Genomic DNA, 21,458 nt, shown 5'->3' with positions numbered 1-21,458 from the left:
AGATTCTTTGTTTCATTTCAAAAAAATTCTAAAACCAAAATAAAAGATAAAATACCAAAAGAAACGATACATGTTAAACTTGAGGCAATGGTCAAATGATTTTTTCTAATTTATACATCATAAAATAAAATTTAATATTTAAACTCACATATAAAAAAAACAAGAATGAATAATCTAACAATATATATTAAGAACTAATAAGTATATCAAGGTTATGGATAGAAAGATAGGAAAAGTGTGGCCATCATCAATAATAATTAATGTTTGATTTTACATCACAGTCTATTTTTTAAAATACTTTTCAAATTATTTTTTTATTTAAAAAAATATTAAATTGATGTTTTTAAATAGTTTTAATTTATTGATATCAAAAATAAAAATATATTATTTTATTTCATTTTTAATTAAAAAAATGTTTTAAAAAACAGTATACACTATAATATCAAAAATCCATCAAACAAGCCGATTGAGTTTCATCGATCCACGTCTCATTTGATATTAGTAAAATAGGATAAAAACATAATCCAAAGGAGGCAAAGTGTACTACTATTCAAGATCATATGAAATATGATTTTATTTTAGTGATAGGTGGCAGACAAAAAATCAATTCAGGTTGACCTTCGAGATTGACACGTCGTCTATTGGAAGCTGACTTGTCACCACTGAGATTCTTCTAATTAAGTGGGGATACACAACTGGGTTGCTATTTTATTTTTATTTTTCGTCTTTTTGTTACACAGTAGGTGACTGTGTGTGTACTCATCAGCTGCACTACAAACGAGCAGCAACTAACAAGTGATGATAGAGAAGTTGGGCGAAGAAGAACACTGTTTGATCCACACATTTCAAGAGATAATGATATAATATATCCAAGCATGGATAACGTTGCAAACCATCCATGTTTTATCCCATGTGTTTAGACTTGGGAGGTTAATATCACTTTGAGTTTCAGTGCAGCCATCAAGAGAGAGCGATGGGGGCCGGGAGGGGTGGTGTCTGTTGTCTTTCATTTGGGCTGTATGGCCCCCCTCCTCCACCACTTACAACAATAATTTCGACTTGTGTGATGATATTGAGGAGATAGAATGCCCCGTAGGCTTTACTCCCTCATGGCAATTCTTGGAAATGTGTGAACTGACTCGGTTTGTCCTACAAAGTTATATATATTTTTTGAATGGGAGGAAATCCCATCCCTGTAAAGCACACTTTATGGATTCAGGTTAGTAAATAAAACTCTGGTTGTTCCAGGCTCTTACAAAAGATACACGTCTTGACTCGAACTCGAGATTTACTGTATAGATTTCAAACCCTTTACCACCACACTATGTTTATTAGGGACTCCTGCAAAGTTATATTTTGTATGCCTGTTTTTCAAAGTAAAGACAATCTCGGCCCTTCATCGTTTATTTAGATTTGAGCTGAGACAATCGATAATCCTCTACGATAGGAATATTTCATCCTTTGCTTCAGTTTGATACTGTATCCTTTTGTAATTTCTTACGTGGCCAGGGAAATACAGCTTTCTTTTCTTTTCATCTTTCATGAAATTCAACAATATATTTCTGTCAGTGCATATCGAGAGGTATTACTATTGAAATAAGCTTATCGGTAATATCTATATGTAAATATTTAAATTATGACGTTATAAATATTACCCCCTCTTCTCCTCCCTCATTTTTTCTTCTTTCTCCTTCACTTTTTCTGCAAAACTAAGTTGACCCTTCCTCCTATTTTATCACAAATCAAACTCTCTTCACCATAAATTTGATTACTCCAACATTCAGTTTGTCAATATCTTTATTCTGATAAAAAAACATAAAAAAAAAAAATTCCTTACATCAAATAAGCAAAATTACTCCAAATGCCAGAGCCAATCACCGACGAGATTAATTCTTTGGTATATTATAGCGGATAAATTTTTTTTTACGTGCATTGTCTATCTGTAAAACTATCAGGATTTTGTTTTTATAGAGGAGTAGTTTTCTAATGATCTTTTTTTGTTTGTGAATCTATTGATAAAATATGTTTCGATGAAATAATATAGTACATACTGACAGAATATTTTTCTAGTCAAATTGCCAAACATGATAGTGAAAATTTATGGAAGGTGTGGATAAACTCCACATCATGCCATGCAAGGGCGGAGCCAGGAATTTTTCTTATCCTGGGCTATGATATAAATACACAAATTATTTTTTAAGATCAATCATTCACTTGGATATATAAATTTGTCAAGTTAACAATAAAGTTTTAATTCAAATACATAACATAAAATATATAAAAAATAAAATTTAAAGTACATAAAATTCAAAATAAAAATAAATTACACTATCAAAGTTGCACCCTTCGATGTTTTGTAGAATAGAATTCATCTATGATCGAATCCGAATCAATATCTTCAACAAGCTCTCGTTCAATGTAAATCATCATAGAATCTGCTGAGAACTCCTCTTCCATTTTATTGCGAAGCATAGTTTTAACATGTTTCATAGCTGAAAATGCCCGCTCTGTAGTGGCAATGGAAATAGGCAAAGTCAAAACAAGACGAATCAACCTGTCAATCAAATGATAGTGTTGCGACTTATTTGTTTCAGCTAATCCTCGACATAATTCAGAAATGGTAGACATATTCTGAAAGCTCTCATGATGAATCACATCAATCTGATAATGCTCTAGCTGAGATCTCAAATAATACATCTCTTGTTCATTGAAATCTTCAGGATAAAATTTCTCAGCAAGCTTGTAAATAGCATCGACTTTAAATGATTTAAAGTTGTCTTTAGGTTCTAAAGCAGAGCTAAGTACAAGGAGTTCGACTGTCCATCACTGAATCTAGAATTTAATTTCTTCCAACTGAAAAATCTATTGTTGAGTTAAATATATCATAATGATAATGCTGGTACACTGTCACTGAACCTTGTTGTTGACATGAACGACCTGTAGCCTTTTTATACGAAGCATTCATATGTGGTATGTCAATCTCATATTTTGTGCAAACAAATTGCACATTTGCAAGGAGAAGATCAAATCCGGCATCTCTCAAAGCTTGAAGCAATACTTTAGTAGTTGATACAAGATCCATTGCATTTAAGATATCAAGAGATTTTTGCTGCAAAGCTCGACAAAGTAAATCAGTAATCCCCATTATTTTATGCATCAAATATAAGATGAATATAAATTCAAAAGATTTCATCACAATCAAACAACCACCAGCTTCTCCACGTATAGAATTAGAAGATCCTTCTTGAACCATACTTTCAAGTACAGTAATAGTTGCATCATACATGTCTATTAAGCTGCAAATATAATCAAAATGAGAGCTCCAGCGAGTAGTTCTACTTCGATGTAAATTACCAATTTGATTAGCCCCTCTACCAGTCTCACGTTCTCCAGTAGCTACCATATGTGCAATTTCTATAGCCTGAGCATATTGTAACTCGGTATGACGTTTGGGAGAAGCACAAATAAGGTTGATAATGGTTGTCAATTTTTAGAAAAATAACCAAATAGAAATCTCATTTCCAGCTGCTGCAACTAATGCCAGTTGTAGTCGGTGAGCAAAGCAATGTACATAATATGCATAAGGACAATCTCTAAGAAATAAAGCTTGTAATCCATTCCATGCGCCACGCATATTGCTAGCACCATCATACCCTTGACCTCGCATATTGAAAATATGCAAGTTATATCGAGTGAGCACATCACAAATTTCTTTTTTAAGTGTTGAAGAAGTAGTATCTGAAACATGCACAATACTAAAAAAAACGCTCTCGTACAAATCCCTGAACGTCAACAAATCTCAAAACAATAGCCATTTGTTCTTTATTTGATGCATCTTTGGCTTCATCAACCAAAATACAAAACTTTGCATCTCTAACTTCTTCACAAATCTTTTTCCTCACTTTGTTCGCAGCATTATGCAAAATCTCTTTTTGAATAGTCGGCGAGGTATACTTTGCATTTTTCGAAGCTTTTTCTAAGACAACATCATCAATGTCAACATTTAGTCTCCCCATAAGTCTTATCATCTCCAAAAAAAGTACCTCGATTATTAGAAGCTGAAGATTCATCATGACCTCTAAATGCACATGCTTGTAAGCTAAGCCATCGAACACTTTCAATTGTTGTCATAAGTCTCAACCGATTTTTCTGAACTTCTTCAACAGTTTGTGCATTCAACACTTTATCAATATGTCTACTTACTTTCATTAAATCTTCAGCAGATTTCACAGCATTATGATGTGGTGAAGTCGGACTTCCCACATGCATCAAAAGTGCACATCTGACCCCATCATTAACCCTCTTCCAACTTCTAAAGCCTTCAGTGGTGAATGTGAGATGACGAGGCACTTTGTTTTCAAAGATAAAGCATGGAAAACAAAATACTGCATCCTTTGATGGAGAGTACTCTAGCCAAGGTAATTGATCAAACCAAGTGTATTGAAATTGACGATACTGTCTCCCTGATTCAGTCCTTGGATACTCTGCTAACTTAGGTTGATATGGACCCATTTTGATATAAGCTCTTCTAATTTCATCTTGTTGATTAATAGAATGTTTCCACACTGGAATTCATAACCCAGGATCTCGTTCAAGAATATTAACATCAATTTCAACTCTTTGAGATTTGAAAGGGGGTTGTTCACTACGATTTGACAGATCAACATTGGAAGGAGAATGTCCTTTACTGGTTGATGTTTGTTCGTTTGGTTTAAAGAATGAAAACATAGTTTTTCCTCTCTTGTTTCCTTGATTTTCCATTATAATTTATAACCTATTCAAGTAAAAGGGATTAGGGAAATCATGTGCAAGATTAAAAGATACTAATGCCACAATAAAATATTCATAAAATGCAGAATATACAAGGATAAAATAGTGATGCAAACTACTGGGAGATTTGAAGAACTTAACTTTGAAATAACCAGTAAATTATTAGTACTAGACTATTAGTGTGTTAACATGCATCAATTTCTAGGGTACAATCTATTGTTTACTCCATTAACAATCTACTGTAATGAATGTGAAACATTGAATTCAAAATGAAAAGTCATGGTTTGTAAATTCTTACCTGATGATTTTACACTCTTGCGGCTCTTTGTATAGATTCTTCTTCAAAAACCAAGCTAAAATTGTAAATTGTTAAGAAGAAAAATAGATAAAACCCCAAGTTATTTAGAAGACATGTAAACTAATTAATTATTTAATATTTAGATAAATTTACTATAAAATATAATAAGTAATTAGTATTGCAACTTGCGGAAAGGTGGGTGGCTAATTAATTAATATTGTTAGGAAAGCAAAGTGGCGGCTGGCTAGTGATTAATTTACATGGGAAGGAAAAGTGAGACATTAGGTTTGCAATATAAGAAAAGTGAAGTATACCACGGCTGTTGAAAACTTAAAAGGAAAAGTGGACCATTCATTTTTTTTTAACCTGGGCTACAACCCTTCTTAGCCTTGTACAAGGCTCCGCCCATGATGCCATGGTTAATTATTAGCAATCATGATTCAGTTTTCTTGAGTTAACAAGGAACAGTTTTTTATGTTATTTTTTTTATCTTATTTTGTTCTTCCATATTTAATGAGCTATGAATTGAAATACATAGTTTGTTTTCTTTTGAAAAAAAAAAATACTTTTTCCCCATGTTATTCTAATCATTTTTTAAAAAAATTTGATCCATCAATTATTATTTTTTTATTTTTTTCATCTAGTTAAAATAAAGTCATCTTATTTGACCCAGTCGGATCTATAACTTGAGTCGCACATTTTTCTTTTTTTTTTTTAAAACATGCTTACAATAGTTGAACATCGTTTTTTAGCAAAATAAGTAGTTTAGCCCCACATCGAAATGCAAGTATCAAGGCTAGTTTCATACTAAACATTTTTTAAAAAAATACAAATTAAGACTAATTTTATAATGCCTATGAAGTAACTAGTAGCATCTTATTAATTACTCCTTAAACTCATTTTAAAGAAATAAAAAGATACAAGTAGGAGAGAGAAATCATTTATCAAAAATATTCTTATCATTTTTTTATGGATTTATGGATTTTTATTTTCTCTCTCTTTCTTGTGTTTGTCTTTATTTTTTTAAGTGTTTCCAAAAAAATAACTGATAGAATGTCATTAGTTACTCTTTTGAATTTATTTTAAAGAAATAAAGAGATACAAGTATGAAAGACAAATTATAAATAAAAAATATTCTTATCTTTTTTTTATAGGTTATAAATTTTATTTTTTTTCTCAAGATGATCCTAAAGTTCCTTCAACACCATAAAAGTTTTCTCAAATTAACCCCATTGTAAATGTGATTGGGATATGGGTATTTATTCAAATATATGTGTCAATAATTTTTTCTAAGATAAAAATATAATTTTTTTATTTAGTTTAACAATTTAAATTTTAGGGAAAATGATATATAGCACCATAGTTTTAAAACCCGGACCGGCCCGGTGGGTCGACCCGGGCATGGACTGGTCAATTAAAAGAGGTGTCAATTAAAAAAAATAAGATAGATATACAACCTCTTTTAAGACATATATATAATATATTACACACACACACACACACCTCTTTTTAATTTTATATTTAGATTAATACCTCTTCTCTTTAATTTTTTTAGCTTATGTATATAGAATTTAAATAGTGGTTGTATTTTTAATAATTTTGTATGTATTTAATGTTTAAAAGAGAACATTTTAATTCATCTATAATTTTATTTTTCTTGTGTTTTATACAAATAAAATTAATTTTTAAAAATAAAAATGATGTATTCTAAGTAAGAAAATGTGATCTTTTAAGACCAAAAAAAAATAGCATGTGCTTCAAAGAAAAGTTGAGGGTAAAAATATCATACTCATCCATCTTTTACTTTTATGATAATAATTATCTTTTTATTTTGAGAATTTAAATGACATTAGCTGTCTTTCTCAGTTTATTGGTTCATAAATTAAAAGATTTATTTCGTTTAGCATAAATAGTGTCATTATATTTCTTAGTGCTTGTTGGGAGTATGGTAAAGATTGTTTTTCAAAATACTTTTCGCTTGAAAATGTATCAAGATAATATTTTATTTTTATTTTTTAAAATTTATTTTTTGACATCATCAAATCAAAAAGACTTAAAAACACAAAAAAAATAATTGAAGCCAAAAAACATTCAAAAATCTTAAAAAAATATAGTTGGACCACAATGATAAACACCCTCTTAATTAAGAGAGTCATGATATATAGTGAAGCACACTAGCGACATAGTTCTATTTTTCTACTGTGTTAAAAATTAACTTAAGATCTTAGTTATGGTGTTGCATTAACATTTTTTTATATTATTAATATATATATGATCATCACTTTATTTTATTATATGTAACACTGATTTTTCTATTCATGGTTATATTTTTTTATGTCAAAAAAAAAGTGTTAACAACACCTACATATTCATTTTTTTTGCATTAGAAAAAACTTATGTTAATATTTTTTTTATTTATTGACAAATATTAGTTTATTTATTTATTTAATTAAATGTTGCATAAATATTTTGATTTATAATTAGAATTTTTATATAAAAAAATGTTGGAGAAATTTGCATATTCATTAGTTAGACACTGAATAGTAAATTTGCTAATAAGAGTGGTTTGACTTTGCAACGCTAGCCTCCATTAATTAGTACAAAGCTCATTCTTCTATTCACTTGTTTATTGACAAATATAGTATTTTTTATTTATTTAATTAAATGGTTGCATAAATTTTTTGATTTGTAATTAGAATTTTTATATATATATATAAAAAAAAAAAAACGTTGTAGACACTTGCATATTTATTATTTAAACTTTGCAACGCTAGCCTCCATTAATTAATGCAAAGCCCATTCTTCTATTCACCAAGCATCATAGTTTAGGTCTGGTTTTTTTTATTCATAATTATATTATTTTATGTCAACAACATTTATATATTTATTTTTTATATTAAAAAACAAGTTATTTGACCCCTACCAAAGCGAGCAAAATAGACACGTTAATATTTTTTTTTATTTAATAATAGATATAGTTTTTTTTTTTATTTAATTAATGGTTACATAAATGTTTTGATTTATAATTAGAATTTTTACATATTTATTATTTAGACACAGAATAGTAGATTTTGCTAATAAAAATGGTTTGACTTTGCAAAAGCTAGTTTCCGTTAATTAATGCAAAGCCTATTTTTCTATTCACCGAGCATCATAGGTCGATAGCAACAACTGAACATTGAAGGCTGTGAAATCTTCAAGTTAACATATTTCTCCTCTCCCTTTTGAAACCCTTTTGGAGGCCGCTAAGAAAAGAAAAACACATCAGATCCATTTTGCCTCTGAACTTCAAACTAATGCTGGTTTTGCATATTAGGAATCTGATGTGGAATATCACCGGCAGAAACCCTTGCTCTGAGGTCCTTTCTCAAGATTTTTCCCGATGGGCCTTGGGGATGGCCTCCGTGAAGAAAACCCGACCAATTCTCTTATAAAAGATCACCTATACAGTAAATCATCACACCAATTTAATCATCAAAATGTGTACTGCATAATCCAGAAAGACTGTAAGGGATAAATGTGTGCTAAATCATCAGACCCGAAAGTATATATTAATTGATTTATCAAATGTTAGTACCTGTTTTGAGATATATTGTTTGATTTCATCCTCGGTGATCTTGGAACCATTTGATCGCACCACAAAAAGCAACCGGAACCTCTCCGGCAGCTTCATCTTTCATGCTGAAACACCCAAAAATTTAAAGAAATGTTACTAATTATAGATAAATAGATAGACGGTAATTAATGGAAACTACCTAGAAAATAATACGAGAATTATATACGAGAACTCGTTGAATATGTACACATTATTTAATAAACAAATACGTAAAATAAGAACTTACGGTACTACAGCAGCATCAGAGATGCCGGGATGAGCAATTAACATTGCTTCAAGCTCAGCAGGTGCTACTTGAAAACCTTTGTATTTGATCAATTCCTTCAAACGATCCACGATAAAGAGTTCATCTTCATCAATGTATCCAATATCACCCGTGTGCAACCATCCATCTTTGTCTATCGTCCTTTCAGTGCCTCAGGATCATTTAGATAACCTACCAAAAAGCAATCATATTATTCTTTTTTAGGGGAATATTAATTAAATTATTGTTTCCTTTTTTTTACAAAAAAAAAAAAAACATTTCCTTTCAAATGCTTTTCTTTTACTTCCCATTAATTAATTTCTTTTCTTTTTCTTATCTTAGGTAAACTTGTTCACTGAATTTACCAAGTTTTAAATTTGCACTTGTTACAGTACCATCACGACTTAATCTTTCTTAGTAAAAATGACTTCATGGGACGACATCAATATATTTGGTTTAACTTTCTTTATAATGTTTCTTTATATCTGTTCGTTGCACTTATTTAAGATTTTTTTTATTATAATAATGATTCTTTTTTAAAATTATTTTAAAAAAATTATTTTTAACAATCATTACATCAAAATAATCTAAAAATACTAAAAAAAATTAATAAATAATTTAATTTTTTAAAAAATATTTTTAAATTAAACCAACGTGGGAACTCAAACCCAAATACACACCAGTAAGTAATTAAAATAAGCAGGCTACATTTCCGCATAATCATGTTCACCCTGATCCTTCTCTTTTTAGTTTTTACTAAAAAAACACTGTAATTAATTAGTAATCAGGAGTTATTATTTTCTAGTTGAAAGAAGAGTTTCTGTACTCATGGATCATCTCACAAAGGAAGAGTTTCTGTACTCATGGATCATCTCACAAAGGAAAATATTCCCGCTCGGCATGCGTAGTTCATAAAATATACAGGTTTACTAAAACAATGTTAAATTTTCGGGACGTAGAAAAGCGTGAAACGAATTAAGGGGGTGATTATAGTAGTAACTTTCTGCCTTTCTAAAATATTTTTTATTTAAAAATATTTTTTAATTTATTTTTAATATCAATATATCAAAACCATACAAAAACTATAAAAATAATTTATTTTAAAGTAAAAATAAATCAAAATTTTGTAAAACTTGTACCACTAAATTCTCTATGAAAAAAAAAAATAGGTGGAGTAAGAACTACGGCCCATCATTTTTAAAAACATAACCCATAACTTGAATAAAGACTTGAAAGCTGTTTTGGACAACTTCATGAGAAAAGCCGCCCTAGCAGCCATGCATAACATGGTCAGTGGTGGACATTAGACAGTGGTCTATATGTCCCTCTTATCTACTAATTGGTATAAATGGACCCACACCCAAAAATAATCTTTTGATAGCTAGGGGAAAACAGGGAATTTTTAATAAAATAATTAATTGATAAGTATGTATATGTCTGAATTTTACGGCTTAATTCAGTAATCCAATTATAATTATCTAAACGGTTGAAAAATTAAAAAAGGTCCCCAGTTTATGAAACCATACCCTACAAAACATAGTTTTTTAGAACCTGGCCGATAGCCAGCCTCATAACAAATTTAGATTCTAGATTTTAATTGGGTTAATTTTTTTTAAATTAAAATAATATTATTTTAATAAAAAAAATAAATTAACAAATTACAATCAAGTTTTTCATCTAATTTTATCGGGTTAACCCATCAAATCAACTTAATTATTTTTCTTCCTCAGCCTAGTCTAGTTTCAGCTTTCAATCAATCGGATTTCAAATCGACGATTAGAGCAGGTCAAACTTCAAAACTATGGTACAAAGGGTTGGTGAGAACGTTGTACCTAACGTTTTCGTTTCAATTAACGTCGGTAGGGTCATGCTTCTCATTTGCAAATCGCAAGCATATATACTTTAACGTGCAAATAAACTAGAGGAGTCTATTTTATTTTAACGTAATTACTCCCAAATCGATGGAGACTTTCATGACTTTTTCTTTAAAGTTGTGTGGTACATGAGATTTCGTCGCTTAGAAAGGTTTTACTTTAAAAAAAATAAATCCATTTTCCACCCTGAAAGGATAAAATTATTTGAACTGCTTCAAGTGTTATACTTTACTACTATAGAAATAATAAAAAAAAAAAATTCTTGGCTCTCCCAGATTTTTAATCCTGTTGAACATTAATTAATATTCACGATGACAACATGCAACGAAGCAAGGAAACGTTATAGAAAAATGGTAGAAATGCGTACCTTTCATTATTTGGCTACCCCTAATGCAAATCTCGCCGGCTTTATTTCGCGGCTGGGAGTCACCGGTTTCCGGGTCGACAATCTTCATCTCTGCATTTCTAACAACAGTCCCACAGGCGCCAGATTTAACCTCAAAGGGTTCCTTTGCAAAAGCTAAGCACATTGCTATCACGGGCCCTGCCTCTGTCATTCCATATCCCTACGCATATGAACTTGGAGTGCGTCAATGGGAAAACGAAGAGTTGCATGTCCTTGTGATTGATTAGTTTATTCGCCCATGACCCCCAGGCCCCAGCAATTAATTTCTTCAAGTGCCACCATTAATTTACAGGATGTTGAAGTGTGGCCATGCCAAAGCTATTTGTGGTTGATAACTTTAGTGGGATTATTAATTTTCCTACCCTATCTTTAAAAAATATATATATATAGAAAATAAAAAACAAATCTTAAAAAATGAAAAAAGAAAAGGAAGTCTTATCATCTGATATGATTTTTTGTCTATTATTTTTGTGTCTATATATCTTTCTTATGTTGTAAGTATTCTATAATTTCAGCTTGAGCACCATATAAAATTATCAAATCTAGCACCAAATCTTAAATATCCTGAAACAAACTAAATATTATATAAAAAAACATTGTAATCCAAGAGTTATTTATAATTTTTTTCTTGTGATGTGGTGTGGACCTAGAAAAGAAATTATACATATATGAACGATAATCCATGATATAATTATCGTAATATATGATATAACTATATACCTGTCCAAGTTTAGCATTAGGCAGCTTAGCCCTGACTGTATCCTCAAGCTCTTTCCCCATCGGTGCTGCGCCAGACAGGACTGTCCGGATCGAAGAAAGATCATACTGATCAACGACTGGACTTTTTGCAATTGCCAGAAAGATAGGGGGCACGAGTGGAGCAATTGTCACCTTATATTTCTGTACAAGGTCCATTAATGCGACCGTCTCGAATTTTTGCATAAGCAAAATTGCTGAACCAGCTCTTAGCCCACAAAGGAATACGGAATTGAGTGAATAGATGTGGAACAAAGGCAGCACACAAAGAATCACATCCCTCTCGTGAAAATAGAGATTAGGGTTCTCTCCATCAACTTGTTGTGCCACACTAGTAACAAGCCCTTTATGAGTCAACATGACACCTTTAGGGAGACCTGTAGTCCCTGACGAATAAGGGAGTGCCACGACATCATCAGGCTTAATCTTGACAGCAGGGATTTCATTCTCATCAGAGCTTGTCAACTCCGAGAAATGCAAGCAGTTGTCTGTAAGAGAATCGATGGTCATTATCTTAACATGGTCGTTTTCTTGAGCAAACTGTTGCACTTTCTCGGCGAAAGCTGCTTGTGTTATTATCAGCTTTGCCTTTGAAGCTGTTGCTTGTTTTGCGATCTCAGCTGAAGTATAAAAAGGGTTTCCAGTTGAGCTAATAGCGCCAATGAACGACGCTCCAAGAAATGCAAAAACAAATTCTGGCGAGTTTTGGAGCAAGAGCAATATAACATCGCCTTGTTGGAGGCCTAACCTGTAGAGGCCAGAGGCAACTTTGCGTGATGTGAGCTCAACATCCGCATAAGTGTAGATATCACCGGTAGGGCCATTGATCAAGCAAGGGTTGTCTTTGAATTGGGAAAGCTTTTCGAAGCAGTAAGTGTGTAAAGGGAGGTGGTTTGCGATATAGATATCAGGGAGTTTGGACCTGAAAATGAATTCTTTTGCTTGATCCTTATTGGCCTCCATGTTTGGAAAGAGAGAGAAATGAAAGAGAGATTTTTTTTCTGTTTTTTTTTGGAAGCAAAGAAGGTAAGTGTTTGGTTTTGCCTCTAGGTTGAGGTGATATATAAGGAGGTGATGATAGAGGATAGAACTGGTGAGAGGGAGTTGATGGGAATTTTACTATATATATATATATATATATATATATATTGGGGCTCCAATAAATTGGTTGCCATGTGTTATAGGATAGGATTTTAAAGATGTTTTTTATCATAATCTTTTTGATCGCCTAATTTGAATTCTTTTAAAAAAATAGTAGAAAATGGAGATCGGTGAGTGAGGAGTATAATAGGTGAAGTAGGTGCGTGCGCATGTTACGTTTTTTGACTGGAAGACAACACCCATATGCCAAGTAGGATGACACCTACCACCACCTTGTCCTTTAATCAGCCGGAGATGGATGGGCATTATGCTGGTAATGATAGACACCGCCTCTCACCTCCTCCGATGGCCACAATATATCCCCTCTTTAAGAAACTAACCACCGAGAAAAAAAAAGGTAAAGATAAAAGACAATCAAATACAAACAACAGAAAACGAAAAAAATGTGTGTATACATAAATAAATACACACATTAGTTTATCGGCTCAAGCTTTCATTTTATGTTAGACCAAAAAAAAAAAAAAAGAAAGTAGTATTGATATTAAACTTAGTTAGTATAATAATTTAAACTTGAAAAATTTTTATTTAACTCTTTAATTAATATTTAGTTAGTATATCAATCTCACAATCTAAGTTATCAATACCATTGTTGAATTAATTTTTTATTTTATTATATAATAAAAATTATTAAAATTAGTTTATTAACAACTCAATACTAAATTATAAAATTTAATAAAAATCTCATATTAAATAATAGAATTGTAATAAAAAAAGATATAAAAAAAAGTGCCAAAAAATTCCAACCCGGCTTATTGATTAATATATATTTAGTCAACCAGACATACATGCGACCCAGATTATGGACTCTAGTTTGTTGATTTAATTTTTTATTTTATTATATAATAAAAAATATAAAAAATAATTTATCATTAATTAACTTAATACTGAAAGATAAAATTAAATAAAAATTTTTATTCTAAATTGTAGACTTGAAAAAAAATTAAAAAGCATAAAAAACCAAAATTACCAAGTAAAAAAATGTTCAATTGAGTTTGATTAGGAGCCAAGCACGTGAGTTTAAAGGATGCTCACATGTTTAACTCATTTTAGTTTTCCTCCTATATTTTTTTTAAAAAAATAAACATAAATAACAAGTCATTTATATTTATTATAAATCAAATAGAACGACTCAAACTCATGATATTGAAAAGGCAACACTTGTTCTAAAACGTTTAAAATAATATATTAACCTTCTTTTTTGTTAGTTTAGAAAAGAATATGGTGCCCCCAAGTCCACATTACTTCCACGTGTTAAACATAGAGCTGCCTGAGAGCAAGGGAAGGCTTTTACATATGCACCTTGCCAATTAATAATATATGAACTAATTAATGAACAATTACTCTATATTTAAAAGAAGAAAAAAACTATAATGAGAACTCGTTGCGGGAAATTCAAGAGGCACGGAATTGGAATACACGGAAGCCCCTGTACTAATTATAAGTTTTTCTTCATTCTAAAGAACAAAATTCTCTTTAATACTAAAATTAATTTTATATTCAACCCCTGCTCCCCTATATATATATACTAGTTACATGCCCGCGCGATATTGTGGGTCAATTATTTTTTGCATTTCAAAAATAGTCAAGATCTAAAAGTGTTAGGTTTTTTGTAAAGTTATACCCAAGAGTCTCAGTTTTGGTTGCATCGCCTAATCTAATAATAATGTTTATAATATTAATAATAACATTAAACTTGAGTTAACCCTTAGTATAAAAGTGTCTGGACTACAATACTAGATCCAATAGCATTGGACGTGGGTCTGACTGCAAGGTCGTGTCATAAAAGTGTGATAATTAAATAGATTAGTTAAAAAAAACCATTAGGAAAAAAAAAACTAATGAGAAAAAAGAAAAAAAAAATATGAATTAATTGGGTTAACCCTTCAAACCAGGTTAACCCATCATACCTTGAATTCGCATAATAAAAGTTTGATAATTAAAAAAAATAAATAAATTAATGGGTTAACACAGAATTAACTAGACTAACTCGTCAAACCAGGTTAACATTTCAAACCCAGAATCCGTGTAATGAAAGTTTGATAACTAAAACAACAAAAAAAACAAAAAAAAACTAAAGACATCAGCCGAAAACTACTTAGAAAAAAATTTAATATTAATAAACTAAATTAATTAAAAAAATTAATTAAAAAGAAAAAATAAAAAAAAACCCTCTAAGAAGAAAAAAAACTAAATAAAAAAAATTCACATTAACAAACTAAACTAAACAAAAAAAAATAATTAAAAAGAAACAAAAAGCAAAAAACATTTCAGGTTAACTTGTCAAACCAAGTTATCTCGTTAAACCCAGGATCCGTGTCATAAATGTCTAGTAACTAAATAAAAAAAAATGAACATTAAGAAACTAAACTAAACAAAAATTAATTAATTAAAAAGAAAAAAAATACGGGTTAACTCGTCAAACCATGTTAACCTGTTAAACTCAGGATCTGTGTCATGAAAGTTTGATAACTAAATAAAAAAAATTAACATTAACAAGCTAAATTAAACAAAAATATTTATGAAAATAATAATAATAAAAATTGACTGGTCAACCCAGAATTAACTGGGTTCACCCGTGAAAATCGGGATATGTGTCATGAAAGTCTAATAACTAAATAGAAAAAAATTTAGCATTAACAAACTAAACTAAATGAAAAAAATTAATTAAAAAGAATAAAAAGCAAAAAACAAATTCTATTTTAACATGTCAAACCAAGTTAACCCGTTAAATTCGGTAAACGTGTCATGAAAGTCTAATAACTAAATAAAAAAATTAAACATTAATAAACTAAATTAAACAAAAAAATTTTGTTAAAAAAAAAAAACAAAGGAAGAAGCAAAAAATAAATCCCAAAAAATATAAAAAAAACAGCTAAAAAAACTAAGACAACTTAGAAATAAAAAAATAATAATAAAAAAAAGCCTAAGGAATCAGTGTTTTAATATGGAAATGAAAAAATTAATTAAAAAGAAAAAACAGAAAAAAAAAAAATTTTGAGTTAACCCGTTAAACCTGGAATGCATGTTATAAAAGTTTGAGATAGAAAAAAATTTAACATTAACAAAAGTTTTTTTAAAAAAAATATCCATTAAAAAAACAAATAAAATAATGAAGAAAAAGAAAAGCAAAAAGTAAAAAAAAATCTGAATTAATTAGGTTAACCCTCAAACCAAGTTAACCCGTCAAACCTGGAATTCGCGTAATGAAACTTTGATAACTACATAGAAAAACAAATTGACGGGTTAACCCATAATTAATTTGGTTAACCTATAAAACCAGGTTAACCCATAATTAATTAAACAAAAAAATTAATTAAAAAGAAAAATCATAAAAAAAAAAAAATTCGGGTTAACCTATTAAACATGGAATGCGTGTTATAAAAGTTTGAGATACAAAAAAATTTAACATTAACAAATTTTTTTTTAAAAAAATATCCATTAAAAAAAACAAAGAAAAAAAAACTTTAAAAAAAAAGAGCAAAAGGCAAAAAAAAAAAACAAAAAAAAAAAAAAGAGGACAGCTCAGCTTTTACTGTGGACTGCACTGTGCAGTCCACAATAAAAGACTGAGCCTTTTTAGTTATAGTTTAATATATTTTCTCTACAATCTGTTTCAAGAGTTGAGATGATTTATTTATTAATATTTTACCAAATTAATTTTATGTTTTTTTTTTTTATCGATTAGATGTTTTTAAGTGAAAGATTGGTTTGTTTAAGTTATGATGGTATTTTTAGATGAAAAAATATTAAAAAAATAGCATTTTGAGTTCAAAAAACCTAACTTGATTTTTTTTTTTTTTTGACAATTCTCTAGGGATCAGAAACTAAATTGAGCTTACAAACAATGTATTTTTTGCTTATTTTATTTTATTTTCTTTAGAAAAACGAATATGATACTTTGTTTGATCCCTCAAGCCAAGTAAAAGAAAATATAAAAAAAAAAAAAAAAAAAAAAAAACCAAGTATATAGGTTAAGCCTATATGCAAGGCCTTTTCATTTCAAGAGTTAAGATGATTTTTTTAATTTTTTAATTTTTTTCTTTTTAATTTAAATATAAATTCAATTAAGTTATATATTTTTTTATCTTTAACTTAATTTTATCATTTTTTGCTGAATATTTAATTTAGTTTCGTGTAATTAAATGAGAGATAAATTCTAAAAATTAATTATTAAACCCAAACAAATTTATCACTCAAGTAACTGATTTCATGAATTAATTATGCTAATTTGTCTCCATCCAAAATGTAATCATAACAATATTTAGATGAAATAAAGTGAAACCACATCATCTTGACACATTTCTTTTAATTTTAACTCAAACAAGGTCTTCAAGTATTTTTATTCAAATTCATTTAAATAAATCAATTAAATATATATTTGAAATATTATTTAATAAAGTATAATTCAATGTTTACTTTTTTTTCTAATAGAATTATAAAATATTTCTCTAATATCAATAAATGTTTTTTTACAGCCTTTCATGATATATTTATTTTATGTTTCTTAAATTTTATCTAATCACTTTCCTTCACATTTTATTTTTGTTATTGTATAATTAAATTATAAACTTAATTAAAAAACAATTATTATGAGAACAAGAGGAATTATGCTAAAAAATATTTTGTTTTGGTTTTATTTTAAATTGTTTATAAGAAAAAAAAGTATTGACATGTAATTAAATAAATAATATTAAATGGCACCATGTTGTGGAAGATTATGTTTTTTTATATGCATTTATCTCTAGTATTCTAGTTTAATTTTTGGTTATTATCAATAATAATTTTAATAATTATTGATATATATATATATATATATAATTATCGATTAATTTTATTAAAGATATGCATAAAGTTTTCAATTTAAATTTGAGATTTTTTTTCATTAAAAAAAAAAAAAAAAACTAACATCCACATAGTTTTTTCTCATTAAAATTAACTTTGGATCGATTTGGCATGAAGCCAAGTATGGGGAACACAACCTTAATGAAATCTTTTTTTCACAATAATTTTTTTAATAGTTATTCTATATATAACTGAAATGAAAGAGAGATTGTATCAAATTTTTAAAGTTTTGGGTGATCTTACAACGATTATTATAACTCGTCCCAAAAGCTCAAATTTTAAATTTATTTTTTAAAAAATAATGTATCTTATCAATGATTTGAATAACAAATTAAACTCTATAAAACTCTCAAATTTAGATTATTGTCCTTAATATTATATTCTAATATTTGAGTTAACATTAACCTTAAATAATCAAAGAACAGGTCCAACTATCTAAGTGTGGATCCAGAACTTTAATTTGGTGAGTGCAAAATCAATATATCTTCATTAATAAAAAAAACAATTGCACCATGTAATAAGCTTAATTATTTTTCCATATAAATTTTAAATGATTACATTCTGAGTTCTTTTATTTTCAAGTTAATGATATTTTTGGTGCACGAACTATTAATTTTCTTTCCAATCAATTATTTTTTATATAGATTTTTAATTAGGTACTTCTAAAAATTTGTCAATGAGTGCTTTTTATTTTCAAATCTATCAAATATTAACTTCACAATCTTTTGTGAACCATATTAACTGAGTTAATTAAAATAAAAAATTAAAAAATTTAATAGTTTATTTACATTAAGACAACAACAAAAGATATTAAAAAATTAATTTGTGTTAACCATAACTGACTAGGTAATAAAATTAAAATAAAGAAGCAACAAAAGAACTAAAAAGTTTAAGGTTTCGATGAAGATTCACACACACACATATATATAAGATTAAAGATTTTATTAAGAAATTAGAACATGCGTAAAATTATACAAAAAATATCAGCTTTTTTGTTTAAGGAATTTGTGTTTAAAATTATTAATTTTGAAAAAATAATTATTTTTTATCTTTTTCAATTAGTTGTAAAAATTCGTTTGGTTTGTGATAAGATAAGGGAGAAAATTGAGTAATCTAAGAGTTTTTTTTGGACCAATCATATTTTATTCTTATTTTATTTTAATTTCAATTAAATTATTCAAATATGGGCCTTATAATTAATGATGCAAAATGAACATCTGTTAGCATTTAAAAAAAAAGAAATTTGCTCTTGTTGTTTAAAGGACAAAGCTAAAACTTAAAATATGCGAAGGGGTAATTAGTATTTGGTGGAGTGTGGATAGTTTATTTTATATTAAAGAATATTTCAAAAATTAATAAATAAAAAAAGAGTCCATGGTTTGATTTCTCAACAAGGTTTATATATTAGGAAAAAAATTTACTTCGTTCATGAGTCTTAAGACCAGGTACATTAGAAATATACTAAAATTATTCAGCCTTTCACTATAGCAATTCATAGTGAAAGGCTGAGTAACTGTCACTCTCTATTTTTTTTTCTTGTTTTTTGAGCTATCTTTCTCTTAAAAATCTGTTTTTTTTTTTTGTTTTTTATTGTTTTTTTTTCCTATGCCTTTCAGTTTTTTTTCCTTTTTTCTTTATTTTTTTTTTCCTTTAATAATTTTTTTTAATGTAGTTTATTGATGTTAATTTTTTTTATTTAATTATCAAACTTTCAAAACACTGATCCTAAATTTAACAAGTTAATTTGATTTCGCGAGTTAACCGAGATTTTTTTTTGCTTTTTTTCTTTTAAGTAATTTTTTTGTTTACTTTAGTTTGTTAATGTTAAATTTCGTTCTATTTAATTATCAGACTTTCATGACACATATCTCAGGTTTCACGGATTAACTAAGTTAATTATGGGCAAACCCGTTCATTTTTTTTTTTTGTTTTTTTTTTCTTTTGTTAATGTTAATTTATTTTTTATTTAGTTATTAGATTTTCATGATACGGATCCCGAGTTTAACGGGTTAACTTGGTTTGATGAGTTAATCTAGAGTTTTTTTTTTTTTGCTTTTTTTCTTTTTAATTAATATTTTTTGTTTAGTTTGGTTTGTTAATATTAAATTTCGTTCTATTTAGTTATCAAATTTTCATGACACATATCTCAGGTTTTATGACTTAAATTGGTTTTACGGGTTAACCCATCTATTTTTTTTTTCTTTTGTTAATACTAAATTTTTTTTTGTTTAGTTATCAGATTTTCATAATACAAATCTCGGGTTTAACGAGTTAACCTGGTTTGACAAGGTAACCCAAAGTTTTTTTTTATTATTTTTAATTAATTTGTTTCGTTTAATTTAGTTTGTTAATGTTAAATTTCTTTCCATTTAGTTATCATACTTTCATGACACTTATCCCGCGATTGACGGGTTAACTTGGTTTCACAAGTTAACTGAGTTAATTCTGGGTTAACCCGTCAATTTTTTTATCTATTTAGTTATCAAACTTTCATGACGTGAATCCTAGGTTTGATGAGTTAACCTGATTTAAAGAGTTAAACCAGTTAATTTAATTTTTTTTTTCCTTTTTCTTCATTAGTTTTTTCTTCTTATAGCTTTTTTTTTTCTTTTCTTTTCTTTTTCTTTTTAATTAATATTTTTTTTAATTTAGTTCATTAATATTAAAAAAAATTTCTATTTAGTTATCAACTAATGTCTTTAGTTTTTTTTTTCTTTTTCTTTTTTTTCCATTTTTATATCTTTGACTCTGGACTGCACAGTGCAGTCCACAGTAAAAAGGCCAATGCATTTTGTTTTTTTTTTTTTTTTTACTTTTTAATTTGTTTTTTAATTTGGTTTGTTTATGTTAAATTTTTTTCTATTTAGTTATAAGACTTTCATGACATAGATCTCATGTTTGACAGGTTAGCCTAGTTAATTCAGATTTTTTTTCTTTTTTTTCATTAGTTTTTTTCTCCGTATAGGTTTTTTCTTCTTTGTTTTTCCCTTTTTAACTAAATTTTTTTAATTTAGTTTGTTAATATTAAAATTCTTTCTATTTAGTTATCAGACTTTCATGACATAGATCTCAGGTTTGACGGGTTACCCAATTAATATAGATTTTTTTTTCTTCATTAGTTTTTTTCTTCCTATAGGTTTTTTTTTTTCTTTTAACCCAGTTATTCTTTTTTTTTTTGTTTTTTTTGCTTTGTTGCCTTTTTTATGCCATTGACTATGGACTGCATAGTGCAGTCCATAGTGAAAACCGGTGCCTTTTGTTTTTTTTTTTTTTTTTCTTTTTAATTAATTGTTTTTGTTTATTTTAGTTTATTAATGTTTAAATTTTTTTCTATTTAGTTATCAAAATTTCATGACACGAATCTCGGACTTAAAAGTTAGCCTAGTTAATTCTGGATTAACCCGTCAATTTTTTTTTCTATTTAGTTATCAAACTTTCACGACACGAATTCAATGTTTGATGGGTTAACCTGCTTTGAAGGGTTAATCCAG

General features: G+C 28.2%; 1 protein-coding gene and 1 pseudogene across 1 annotated transcript; both read right to left on the bottom strand.

Annotated features, from left to right (window-relative positions):
- Positions 1-2,331: 2,331 nt before the first annotated feature.
- LOC118051674 (uncharacterized) lies at positions 2,332-4,512 on the bottom strand. Its single transcript, XM_035062404.1, has 6 exons — positions 4,044-4,512; positions 3,777-3,976; positions 3,542-3,660; positions 3,197-3,296; positions 2,917-3,109; positions 2,332-2,816 (listed from the first exon to the last, which is right to left on the bottom strand). The coding sequence occupies exons 1-6, from the start codon at positions 4,510-4,512 to the stop codon at positions 2,332-2,334; spliced, it is 1,566 nt and encodes a 521-aa protein (XP_034918295.1).
- A 3,499-nt stretch (positions 4,513-8,011) lies between these two features.
- Positions 8,012-13,010, bottom strand: LOC118051691 (4-coumarate--CoA ligase 2-like; annotated as a pseudogene).
- Between the last annotated feature and the right edge of the window lie 8,448 nt (positions 13,011-21,458).

Source organism: Populus alba, chromosome 18, assembly GCF_005239225.2.
Source record: "Populus alba chromosome 18, ASM523922v2, whole genome shotgun sequence".
Taxonomy (NCBI): domain Eukaryota; kingdom Viridiplantae; phylum Streptophyta; class Magnoliopsida; order Malpighiales; family Salicaceae; genus Populus; species Populus alba.
This window is presented reverse-complemented; position numbering and strand designations above follow the sequence as displayed.